Consider the following 13354-nt stretch of genomic DNA (forward strand, 5'->3'; position numbering starts at 1 on the left):
AGGTAGTTTAGTTTTAACCTCATAATTCTTTAAAAGTATCGGGAGTTCGAGGTATTTCAGAAAATTTTCATTTTCGGACATTATTACCTTATTCGAATGAACATTAGAACGTTTGGCTGCAGCTAATTCTGGTTACCAGCTTCAGCTTCGTGTAAAGAATTGGATACAAAAAGTGACTTATTTCACGTTAGAAGATTTGAAAACTGAATCGAGGAAAATCGGTTTGTTGAGCTGACAAACGATTAATCATTTTACCATACTTGCACGTGTATACGCAATTCCACGTATATTTTTTAACATTGACAAGAGAATTTGTTTTGCATGCCTTCGACTGGACTGCTCGGTGATCCCAGTGAGCAAAGTTTCGGGATGTCGTAAGCCCGCGAATGTACGAACCGAAGCTAAGCTTATAAGTCGAGGCCAGGGATAAGCTTGATTCCTTCTCTTTGAGGTAGTTCAGTTTTCCCCTTCCGGCGCCCCTTTTCTTTTCGCACTTTCTTTCCAGTCTCCGGCAAAAAGAAGAGAGCCTCCATAAAATAGGACTAACTTTTTTATTTTATAACCATCCGTAGCCAACCTTCAACCTTAAGTCTATAACCGCGTATCCTATAGACTGCGATAGACTGCCCGCCGTATCACGTTATGGGCATTCGCGATATACCGACGGAGCATGGGTACAGTTTATGCTAACGAACTTTGGGGTGCGATGATCGTGGGAAATATTGAAATACGATCCCGTTTATCGGGTATTCGAGTGTTCACCCCTTGTCGTATCGTGACCCCCGCCGACCGACAGCCAACCACCCCGGCTAACTGAATAAGTGACGTTGATCCAATCTACTTTCAAAGATTTCTTCCAAAGAATTCATACGCCTCGAACAAGGGTAGCGTGAATCGATTCTTTCGAAACTTTTTCAACTCTTGAGAACATCTCAACGAATGTACACTGAGAAAAATTTCATTTGTTACAGTAACTAGAAAAATTCAGTAAAACGGGTATCGCTAAAAAAACTGTTTAAATATTGTTGGAATTACAAAAAATGAGGTACGCGTAAGCATTTTGCGCCATTGTCGATCCTTTTTTGGTAATTCCGAGGAAAAATCAGTTTGTTCGGTTTACTCTATTTTTTTTTAGTTAAATAAGGCTTTAACAGCAATTTCTTCTTGCACAAGCATTAAATTTTCGCATCAGTTACAAGAAAATATAGTAACGGTGATCGTAATGAGGAAGAATAGTAACAGATAAAAACTAATTTTCATTTTGTATCTAGAACTATATTTTTCGATTGTAATAAGAAATGAAAATAGTTAAGGATTGAGCGGTAACCGGAACTAAAAATTTCTCTCAGTGTAGATATTCGATATTCGTACAATGGTTCCCTCATTGGAATCCACTTTCTACAGGACCTCTTTTATAATGCTGACTTTGAAAGTTTGCCCGCGATCCGATAAAAATCCAAATAGTTGAGTTTCAAACCAGTTTGATTTTTCAAAAGTTTCTCTGGAACGATAGTTCCGGTACCTTCTGCGATTTTTCAGAACCTCTAAAATTCGTAGCGAACTTTCAGCCCTCGATAATTTGAACCAGTTGAAATTTGATCCATCATAATTCCAAACCGATAGAAATTTAGTTCTTTCAGAAATTTGAGGCTGATCGGTACAAGCGGCTAGCATGACATAGTTTTGGAAGGTGTTACTCGCTTTACGGGGCTTACTAATTGACTGTAGATTCTCTCGAGAGTCAGGGGGATCCCAACTTCTCGTTTACTCGACTTAGTGAGCAACGGTACGACGATTCCAGCCAAAAGGCGCGTCAGTTTAAACTCTTACATTTTGAACAGGGTAAAACGTTCGAGTTACAAGTGTTTTATATTCCGGGGCAGCGGCAAATGGAAGGGGCATCAGTAGCAGCAGTTGCGTGTGATAAGGCAGTTCGTAGCACGCGGCGAAACGTTTACCGAGGAATGATTTTCGTCGCTGACTTGGGAGTAGGTATCTCTATGTACACCAAATGCGGCTACATAACCGAACCTGGCCCGACCTGACCCAACCGAAGTCAACCGCGTATCGGAAGACAGGCTTTTTCGTAGCAGAAGAGAAGAGAGAAGAAGCGAGATGGGGTGAATAAAGAATATTAGCACGCCTCAGCGCCAACGTCGGGGTTGGTAATATTTATCACCGCACGGGGAAGCCTCTCGAAAGTAACTGTGGCCTGGCCCACTTTTTATCCCTCCCCTCCTCCCGATATCCAAATTTAGTTAGGCATGGATTTGAATATATTCTAATTTATTCAGATCTAAAAGTCAGTTTATCTGAGTTTAGAGCTCCGACTCGATCCTGGATCCACGATCTACGGATCAAAGGTTGCCTCGCGCTTTTCCGCGGGGAAACAAAGACCGACGTACAACCTTTCCTATCGCGATGCATCAACGTCTGGTTGTCTAAATAGTGGCAAACTTTGTGCGGAAAATGAACCTTACACGGAGGAGAAGGATTATTTGAGTCAAGTGTTATTCGTTTGATTTAACTAAATGCTACGGTCAAACCAATTTATTCAAGATAACACGGCACGAGTCGGCATCTCATCGATGCAAATTTTTTGTTCGCTAGATTCATGATTTGCGACTTGAAGGAACAATGTATACTTTTTAAATGAAATGATATTTCGTTGACTCAATTTCGGAAACAAGTCAAAACGTTCGCTCGAATCAATACTTCACTCGGTAGAGACAAGAAAGGCTTTTATTGAATCAAGGAATTCGCTGAATAAATCATTTTGGCAAACTAACAAAATCCAAAATTGTTGCATTCAATTAGATTGAAGTGAATGGAATCCAAAAAAATCTACTCGTATTTTGTGGGTTCAAGAAACAAAAAAATTACTATGAAACGAGTCGCAAGATTTAGCTATCATTTATATTAACGGAACTATTGAAACTCCATGTTGATAAATAGGTGCAGAAAAAATTTTACGCCTTTTTGCCTTACCTTAATTGGTCATGTTAGCGTAACAACGTTCAAAGCATTAATCAGTTCCTCAGTCTCTCGTGATCCTGACGTAAACGTCGACGAATAAGCGCGTTTTCCACATTTGCATGCGCGAGGTAGGTAAATCGTAACTTTGTTATTTCTTCTAAATTGTGTTTTCTCAAAAACCGCGACTATCCGCGGGGTTCAAGGTCACCGGGTCACGTCAACGCCGAAAAAAGGTATAGTGGCGCCCCTGCCTAGCCACCCTGAATTCATCTCTCTTGGCGATAAATATCGACGGAAGAATTTCACGCGCTCAGAACTGTGCCCCAACGCTCTTCGCCAACTCTCGGGAATATAATGGTTCTGACGGTGAGGAGGGGGGATCGAAAGGGATGTGGGGTAAGGGAGAGGGGGTCACTTTGCAAAAAGTTGGTCTGCTCGGCTTCACCGAGAAAGTTAGGCAGCGTTGTTTCGACGGTGTTCCTACTACTTTTCAGAGAGGATTCGGCAGTCTGTGGCCTGCATTATTGAGTGACTTGGCTGGAGCCACGCTAGACAACTCCCGCTAATCAGGACGTTGATATAGTCGACGAAAGCAGGAGCTCCTGTTTAATAACTCACTGACCCGATGAGTTTTTAACGGGCCTCGGGGCTTACCGGGTCGGAATTCACCCTCAGCCTTCAGGAGCTGCCACGCGTCAATTTGCTCTGACCCAACATGTTTGGAAAATGGCAATTTTCGATGTTATTATTTCAACTTCTCCAACTGCCACATTTACGTACCCTCAAACAATACTGACTGCTTTATCGTATTTGATACGGTTAAATATTTTTTTACGTGTGATTGTGTGTGTACTTTTTACGCGTATTATTCGTTCAGAAAGTTCTAATAATTGGGTTGAATACGTAAAAAAATTTAACATTTTGAGTTCAATCTTCAAGTGCACTTTTAGGACACTGGTCACCATGTGTTCAAGTCTTGAATCGACCAAATGAATTCAGCTTGAAAAAACGAGTGAAAAAGAAAATACTTTTTTTTTATATCTACATCACTTCCAATTCTATCGTATCGTGTCCCCGTTTTGCAGCATTTAATTCAATCAAAATCAAAGCTTATAATCATTTTGGTATTTTATGTCTAATTAATACAGAAGGGCTCTCATTTTGAAACGGACAAATAATTTCATCTGTTGTCAAGTGGATATGATAACTAATTTGATCTTTGTGTGATTTTTGTATTTACGACGCTTCACTTGAATGCGTTTACGCAAACATGTACATATGATGCATGGTAGAGTGGAGAAAGAAGTTGAGGAAGCGCAAAAATGATTACCAGCTAACCAACAGTAGTGCAGAGATAGTTTGAAACGCGAATTACTAGAATTATAGTTACAAGACATCAGCCAGTAATTAAAAGAATTTTGGTTCGGTACAGAAAGATTCGACGAATGATAGAAAATTCAATTCAAATATAAAGTGATTCCTTTTTTTAATCATAGTTGTAAAATTACTTTCTTGATATTTGATGCGCATATTTAGTGAATTTAAAACTATATAAAGCAAGTTTCGAATAATAAATTGCGTTTGTATCATAAGTTTATTGAATTTGATAAGCAGCTGATTTTGTTATAACATTATCAAAAATGCATGGCAATCCCGCTTTGCTGGAGAATAATTCTACTTTGACAGCAATTTTGGGTGTAAAAAAGTGTACTGAAAACACAATTATTATCAACAGTGTAGCAGCCGAACAGACCGCAGAAAACAGAGAATCAAATTTTCCCAAGGTGGAATTGGAGATTGTACGAATCGTATTTGAGGTCGAAAATCACGTTGAATTTTAAAGGGTTAGAGGATCGATTAGCTCACGAGCAATTGCGTTTCAAGGTTTTCGAACCCGTCTGGTGCCCAAAACCTCACATGTCGAAACGGTTGAATTTTTCACTTTTGAAGTTAGTATTGCAATAAAATAACGAAGAAATTTTTACGCTGATGATTCACCAATGCTTTCTTGAAGAAATTTTTTTTATATAATACTCAAAGAAACTCGAAGAATTAGAATCTACGGTAACATGAGAAAATGTCAGTTATCAGGAAGGAAATCAAAGTTGCAAGCTCTTGAAAGAATTTTCAGAAGTGTTTCTTTGCTGTAAACACGAACGTGGTTAAATTGAAACAAATACATATCGGGATCGATGTTGGTGGATGTTAATTTGTCTTTTCTATCCGCATCAATCGCCGTCAGAGATTTGGTTTTAAATCGGCACCCGGTCGAAGGGGTAAAATTGGAAGTCTTATCGAAGGTGTGCGAAGGCGGAACGGCGTTCGAGGAGGAAATTGTTGGAAAATAATACGGAGCGGTTAGACTAAGGGTAAATGAGACGATTCCGTTGAATCAGTTCGTACCTACAAGCAGGCGTATTGTGAACGTTTGAATCGTTGCTTTAGTACTCTCCGAGGAAATCTTCGGTGCGATCTCCGATCTCCTCGTGGCTTCATCTCTGAAAGTTTTGCACTACCACGTGCCCGGCGGCAGAAGATGGTGATGCGGTGTATAAAAATTTTACATTTACTATGAACATCGCCGATTCTTGCCCTATGAAGCCTCTTCGACCCGGGATGGGTTAGGTGCCACAGCGGCCAACAACTCCCTCCGTGGCAGTCCGCTTCCAATCTGTCTCATTTCAGATTCAGGTGCCGAATAGCGGAGGACAGATCGATCGGCGATTAAAAATTGATTAAAAAAAGGGAGGAAAAAAAGTGAGAGAAGAACAAAGGAAGAACTAGAATGAAAGAAAGAGATTCTCCTCTACCCTCGCAGGGTTGTAAAAATAAAGAGCGTAGTCTGCGCGAAATCTAACGAGCGTTCGAGAAAAAGGATGAGGACGAGAATGGAAGAATAAGTGAGAAAGGAAAGAGGGAGAAGACGCTGGGAAAAACGCGTACAAAATAAAAGAAAAATACAGAAAAAGAAAAATACAGAAAAAGAAATGAGAGAGAATGAGAAGAAAAAAAAAAAAATCAAAACCCGACGTTCATTTTCTTTTAATTATACAAAGAGCTTAAAGCTTAGTCATTAAAGAGAAGATTTTTAAACGCATCCACTTCTTATTATTCTTGGCCTGTCCAACGTTCCTTTTAAATTCTGGATATTTTAAGAGACGTCGACGTCCCCGGGTAAATACCTCCGACTAATTTAAAATCAGTTCAGGTCACGGTTTATTACCTGTAAATTCTCCCTATTCTTAGCGTATAAACGAAACAAAAATATTTTCGAAAGGTGAGGGAAATATCTGTAAGAAGTGGAAGAAAAAAAAAGTATCGGTTTTGTTAGTGGCTAATGCGGTACGAAAATCGCATCACTTCAGACTCGGTTTTCTTTTGGATCGAGCCCGGAAACTGGATGACGTTGTGATCACTTGCTGCAGCCGATGGTGACGACGAAGAGAATTCAAAGTCTCGTATATGCATGATCAAAAACACTGATCCGTCGCGACGTGACGATCTGATAGTCTTTGAACGAATTACGTGCGTAAAGTTCATCGGGTCCTTTCCGTTCTTCGAAATAGTCCGGATCTTGCACGGTCGTAAATGTCTTTAAACACTCTTAATCATTGTCGCAAGTTTACTCACCGTCTGCTGCCGTTAGGATTGGGTTGATCGCCACCAACAGTGCCAGGAAGACGAGGGTCATGTTGACCAGACTCGCCTTGCCCCGGGCAACCACCAGCTGCGCTGCACTTAGCACCTGAGCACCACCTCTCCTTGCGTTTCCTACAATGAGCAAAACAACACCAGTGTCAAAGACGTACCAACCAACCAATGGCTTGAATGATGAAGCTTTCTTCTGGTCAGCACGTTGAGCGAGGGTGCCGAACCTTTTCACACCCTCCAACGTCCCGAGGAATTCTTACATGTACGAGGACTCGTGTTTTGTGGGTGTATGTGTCGTGTATGTTTTGTGTTCCGTGTTTTGTGTACGTGTTTGTGAAAAACAGAAAAGAGCGGAACGTTTAAAAGCAGTTCAAGCACGGTGGTGCCAGTGTGAAATTCGAAAGATGTTAGTCGGTCGCTTGGAAGTTTATGCAAACTTTAAGCGCACTTTAATTCACACACTCTGTTTTCATTTATACTTATATTATCGAATTTATACACGGTTTCATTTATTTTACGTAAACAACACCAATGGTATTCCGGTATGAAAAAATATGCGTCTTGATAGCTGCTACGCTGGGCTGCATCTTCGCTCCGCAATCGACGGTCGATGATATGTACTGATGATCACCGGTGCCTCGGATGTGTTCGTTAAAAAAGCTTGTCTAACAACGTTGCACTATGTTGACTCTGACTTCTCTTTGAACGATTTCCACCACACCAGGACTCTGCTTCGGGAATGCTTCCCGGGGAAACAGAGTCAATTGCTATTGATGATCCGATATAAATAATTTTTGAGCTACCTGGGTCTGAAACCACTGCAGGCTATCGTCCTGACCAGTTTCGAACCAATTACTGTAAGTTGAACAGTCACAGTTTTACAGATTAAATTCGGGAGTTTGGCGTGGGTTGTCTCTACAGCGATTGGTTTCTTCGGATCAGGATTTTCGAATCTTTTCAGAAAAAGCTGTCGTTCAAGGACCGAGCGTCGAAAGCCTTTTTTTACAGGATTCTACTTCGAGCTGAAACCGAAGCTATATCATTACAGGGTCGCCGTGCGTAGTACCCCCATCGTCCCTTATCAGTGCTCTTTCCTTTTTACACACACCTACCGCTTTCCCTTATACTGTTATATTATATCGTTACACATCCTTTCTTCTCTTCTCTTATTCACTAGCTACTATGCACAACGACACATCCAGACTTTCGTAAAGCTGTGTAGTTTACGACTGCCTATTTACCGTTCAGGTAAAAGTTAGCAATTTCTATCCGTAGATCCGGCAAGATGTCAGTCAACTCTTCATCATCTTCAATTGTCGTTCCTCTGCCTTGGTGTACAGAAAGTCCGGTCCGGACGATCGCTGATTACTACTAAATTTCACTTCGATTTTAGATCATTTTTACGTTCATTCGTTGCATTTGTCACCCCAGCCTTTGTCTTTTCTCGTGTCTGACGTATGATTTTCAATCTTTGCTAGAATTCTTTTTTCCTATGATTCCAAGACCATCCCATATTCTTGTCACTATTAGAAACGGACACTCGGAATTTTTCCAGACGTTTCTACGAAGATCCAGTAAAACTTTGAACCAGTAAATACATCTCGGATAACATAGTTCACGAATTTTCGCATGTGCCGGCATCATTTTGAGCGGGAGCTCCCCGCTCCCAAAGAATTTTCATTTTATTTCAACTCTTGTCTCTCTAATGCGGAAGCCACTGTATTAACTAATGAACCGCTCCTGTTCTATCTGCTGTTGCACAATTTGCCATCCAACGAATTTTTGCGATCCCGATCTCTGCCTTTGCCTTTGCAAAGCAAAGCTAAGCTTTGTCGGACTTCACCGGAAAACTAACACACGCGCACTCACAGTGCGCTCAACATTTTTGGACATTTTTTTCTCCAACGTAGAAATTTCCAGCACTTTTTTATTGAAAAACTTGACTCGTATTCCTTGTGATTTTTCCAGATAATCGCTCAACGGATCAAAACATTTGAAGGAAAAATTCACCGAGTTAGCTGTGAATATATGGAACAGAGAATTTCTGTGATTTTTTCACACTTAACGTTGACTGTTACCATAAAAAGCCTGCCAACGCAAACAAAAAAACGATAATAATCACTCCACCACTCTTTGTCTTCTATCTTTCGCTAACACGAAAACACTTGGGAATATTTATACATAGGCCGTCGAACAGTCTTGATGTGATTAATCCAGGGGCTGAATTTTTCTTTCCTGACGGAGGATGGCTGCCTGTTTTTTATCTCTCTTCAAATCGGTTAAAAACGGGTTCGGGAGATTGGCGCGTGTACTTGAATTCGTGACGTGGATTTATATTCTATCGGGATTTTGAAAAGCTGGCCGGGAAGTAGACCCGACCAAAGCACATAAGGGTAGTTCACAGAGCGCGCGCCGCGACCTCACTGACTCACCCCCGCACCCCGATCACAGCCGCTTCCTCTACCCCGCCGTAGGCGCCGCGACGCTCAGCGCCGGCGCATCAAAATCCACACACGAAGCACTCCGCGTGCACCCTCAAAGGAGGCGGTGACGGCACGCCACGATCATTTCTCCTTCATTTCACGATCACGCGAAACCCAGATGAAGAAGGAAGGCCAGCGATTCAGATCGCCCGGATCTCTGCCGGATCATAAATGTCATTACATTCCCCATTTTTTTCGAGCTTTTTTTACCTCTTCGACTTGTGATTGTAGCACAGCTATTGGTCTAGGGGTTGTTCGGATTTCTGAAGGGTCACATTCGAAATTTCGGGTATTCCGGCGGCTGTGATCAGATTAGGGCGTATTCCAAGAACTTGGCCGAATAAAGGTGATGATCCTGCTGGGACGCAACAAACACCGGGGTAGGTTTTGACGGTTCAAAGCGACGCATGCGCCCCTTTATTCCCGCCCCCAGAGAGGGGGTGTGCAGCTCGAACAGCGGCCAAAGTATCGCAGTTTCTAGCCTGATGTTTGTCCGCGTGGTGCTCCCAGGGACCACTTCTGTCACGGCGTTGAAAGCACGAGGGTTGAAGTAACGTACTCTCGGGATCGGTCGAGTTTCAGGAAAAATATACAGGAAGTGCGTTATACATACAAGAAATTCAAAGGATTTTCTTATCCCGTTTTCCGACTGGCCCTGTCCTCCTTTATTTCTTCCCGCTTGGTGCATGCTCCATTCTTTACTACTTCCTCAAACCCCCATCGCAACCCCCTTACATCGCCCGCGAGCAAATACTCGCGATTCTTTCATCCCATCTCAAAACTTTTACTCATACTTTCCGCGTCCTTACGATTTCGCTTCGATGAATTCGGTTCCAGTACCCTGGGAGTAACCTGTACTTCAACATTTTGCGGGCCTCCTCACTCCAAACCAGTACCACGAAGACGAAGCGCAGTTGGTGGAATCGACTTGTGATCATCGTGGGTGAGTACGTTTTTCTGTCTCTTAAGCACGAGTTTTTTCTCCACAGTTCATACCCCATTTTCTGCCAAGGTGGCGCGGGATTGTTTTTCAAATTTTTCGCGGGAAGCGCCGATTTGACCTACAAACAAATTCTCAACACTTGAGCACTTGATGCGATGAAAAAATGTGCTGCCACATTAACCACAGCTCGAATCCTGTGACGGTACCTTCACTGTTTTGTGTCAGTAGATGAATAGTGACACTGGAAAACGTCATGATTTGACACTCGGAAATGTGTTACTTCCAGTAAATTACCACCGAAACACACGCAAAAAAATATGTTTCATGTCATACGTGTGTTGTTATCAGTTTACCAACGCATTTTTTTCATGCAAGTCACGGCAGGTGAGATAGGATTTACAACATGTTGAGGTTACTTTGAATGTGGAAGTTAAACTTATTGCAACTATCATTTTAACATCGTTGTTTGACATTGATGGTGAAAAAAAAAAAATACAACATATATCTGAATTTGATAATACAATTTTTTGAAAAAAATGTCGTTTCTATTTTTTCGCAACAGTTTGCATTAGCCAATCATATTAGTTTTTGGCTGTAAATTAATTCGCGTATTTATTTCGTTTCTAACATAGAATTAGAATGGAGGGAAAAAGAAAATTTGTTCAGTTAGCTTGTTAGATGATAGCCAAGATAGTCACTCCTTCAATTAGGTGGCTCGTCGATTCTCGTTGCGTGTTCTGGTTATATTTTAGATCTGACATTGACACGAATATGACGGTTTTTTTTGTTGATCAATTTATCACACAGCGTGATCGTGGAATACATGACATTTTGAAGTACGAGAGTAGTTGTAGTTTAAGTGAACCAGACGGAGGCTCGCGTTTCCCTGGCACTTCAAAGTGCCGATATATTTTACAATCACATTGCGAAACATCCGCTGATCGGATCTGGTCAAGCCTGAATTCTTTCGAACATCAGTTGAAAGATTAAGAAAAGGTTCAGCGGTCTGTTGGAAAAATCTCGTAAAGGCATCTTCGTCGTATATCTCGTGAATCGATCGGCAAATCTGTATTCTATTTTCGCCATCCGATTCTCAGTGCGCAGAACTTGACGACGAAATTCACCTACGTTTGAAAATATACCCGTCTTATACAAGTAAGAGATTAAGGCTTGAATATTGAACGCGCTACTGCTAAAAACCAAGTGCTGGACTTTCGAATCGTTTCTTTTCACGGACTACAAGAAACAGTTTGAAATTTTTCAAGCAACGAATTCAAAGGATCTGTATCTCGAAAAGAAAAAAAAATTTTAAGGTGGTCCAAGAATTAATTTACCTGTTGAAACCAGGTAAATTAATTCTTGGACAAATTTTCTTTTTTTTGTTGAAACCAGGTAAATTAATTCTTGGACCACCTTCGTCGAATATTGTCGAAAGAATTGAATTACAGAATTGGAATGATCATGAATCATAATGCGATGGTGGAACCAAATGTTACTATACTGTATGTGAATTTTGAGTACACATTTTTCTTCATGTAGAATCTAGCGACCTTGTTTGTATTAATGATTTTTCTATTAACAAAAAAGACTGACCAGATCTTCGTGAAAAAACCGCGTTGTTTCTGAATCGATAAAATTTTTGATGTAGCGGAATAACTTCCAACCGATTAAACTTGGATACTATAGTGGCAATTTTATTCGATTGGAAAAATTTTACGTGTTTTGTCATTTTGATTAGTTGAACAGCGCAGTCAACAGAATTAATTGAAAATGCAAGGTACCCGCAAATTTAATTGATTTAACCTGAGGCGTACATCACGTAAATTTCGAATTGGTTGAATTCATTAAAAAACTTTATTCCATAGTTAGGTATTTTTCGTCTGAGACATTTCCACGCGATGGTTTGCCTCAACTATTAACACTTCTTTGCATGAAACGCTACGTGTAAATTTCGAAACACATACGGTGTGTAATCGACGTTTGCTCATCAGACGCGTCTTGAACAGTCGATAATTTTCAGTCAGAAATTCAAGTTTAAAGTGACAAATTCGAAAAAAATAAAGTGGCGGTAAAACGATACGAATCGTATAACGAAAGTGAAGTAAATTCATACAACGGTTCCGAAAAACTTGACAACAGTACCGTAACCTTATGCGGGGTCATTTATTCAACGATGACAAGGGCGCGTTGTCGCTTGTAATCGAATTTTACCAGTCGTTATTACTTCCGAACAATAACGATCGACATGATAATCCGAGGCAGGTACATAAAGTAAAAGTAGAAAAAGGAAAAAAAAAAAAAAATAAGAAAGAAAAAAAAAAAATACAGAATATACCCTGACGGATAAAAGTTGATACAAGAATATTCTCGCGTCAAGTGTTTTAATCTTTGCCGCTTCCGTCTCTCTCCCCATCTTGCTAGCACTCCCGGCTTTCGCATAAGGTAGAGACGTCGACGCCTGGGGCGAGTCGCAAAGTACGTCCTACAACGACGACGATGACGACGACGACGACGACGTCAAAAACAAAGTTTACGCGAGGGGATGGACGGGGTGGGGTGGCATGAATGTATCGGCGCGTGTGTTACACGTGGGGCGAGGGAGGGACGAGCCCGGCTATTAATTAATTATTCGAGATAATTGATCAATATTTATGATATTACAGCGGAAGTAATCTACTTTGTTTATGCTTTTATACGCGTCCGCCCAGCCTGACATAACCCGAAGCTCGACGCACCGCCGCTCCGCGTCATATACCAAGCCTATGTTATCATCATCGCATGCTCCCAGTTGCGTTATACGTCCCTCCGTCCTGCCGACGCGCCGTCACGAATACGCCGAGCTTAAAAGTTTACTGCTCTTTTCAGTGCCCATTTATGTACGTAGGCCGTGTACAGGGTGTTCGTGATAGTCTAGAAGCACACCGCCGTCTTCAGTTGACCCTGGAATAGATCCAAGCAGGGCCGGGAAAAGAGTGGATTACAGCTGCCCTCATTGGTTCGTCTGCAAGTCTTATAGAAGCTTGGTTTTCGATGAATTGTCAGTAACGCGGCGGAATAAGATTCTGATCAGAAGACTACACGATTTCGTTCGATTCTGTACGCTTCAAATCATTGAAATCATTTTTATCATCACTTCCTTCGTAAGGTGTGACGAATGGTATAATACGTTACGAGTCTTGAAGGTGGGTAATGTCGGATGAGTTTAAAGTCTGAGCATAAGCGGCAAAAGCGAGTGCTCTAGATACACGAGTCTAATATCGCCTATCCGCACGTGTGACACACGGTATTTTGTCTTACACCT

General features: G+C 41.3%; 1 protein-coding gene and 1 long non-coding RNA gene across 8 annotated transcripts in view; one reads left to right on the forward strand and one right to left on the reverse strand.

The window, feature by feature from the left end:
- Lar (tyrosine-protein phosphatase Lar) overlaps positions 1-13354 on the reverse strand; it is a 464266-nt gene that overhangs the window by 213734 nt on the left and 237178 nt on the right. For all 7 annotated transcript variants that reach the window (XM_069133249.1, XM_069133251.1, XM_046613986.2 and 4 more), the window contains one exon: positions 6607-6747. In XM_069133249.1, coding sequence (XP_068989350.1) covers positions 6607-6667 — 61 coding nt within the window. In that variant the 5' untranslated portion in view covers positions 6668-6747. The remainder of the gene's footprint in view (positions 1-6606; positions 6748-13354) is intronic.
- LOC124213104 (uncharacterized) overlaps positions 9610-13354 on the forward strand; it is an 84302-nt gene continuing 80557 nt past the window's right edge. Inside the window, exons 1-2 of the long non-coding RNA XR_011176300.1 lie at positions 9610-9708; positions 9948-10053. This is a non-coding gene — a long non-coding RNA (uncharacterized lncRNA). The remainder of the gene's footprint in view (positions 9709-9947; positions 10054-13354) is intronic.

Source organism: Neodiprion pinetum, chromosome 2, assembly GCF_021155775.2.
Source record: "Neodiprion pinetum isolate iyNeoPine1 chromosome 2, iyNeoPine1.2, whole genome shotgun sequence".
In the NCBI taxonomy this organism is placed as follows: domain Eukaryota; kingdom Metazoa; phylum Arthropoda; class Insecta; order Hymenoptera; family Diprionidae; genus Neodiprion; species Neodiprion pinetum.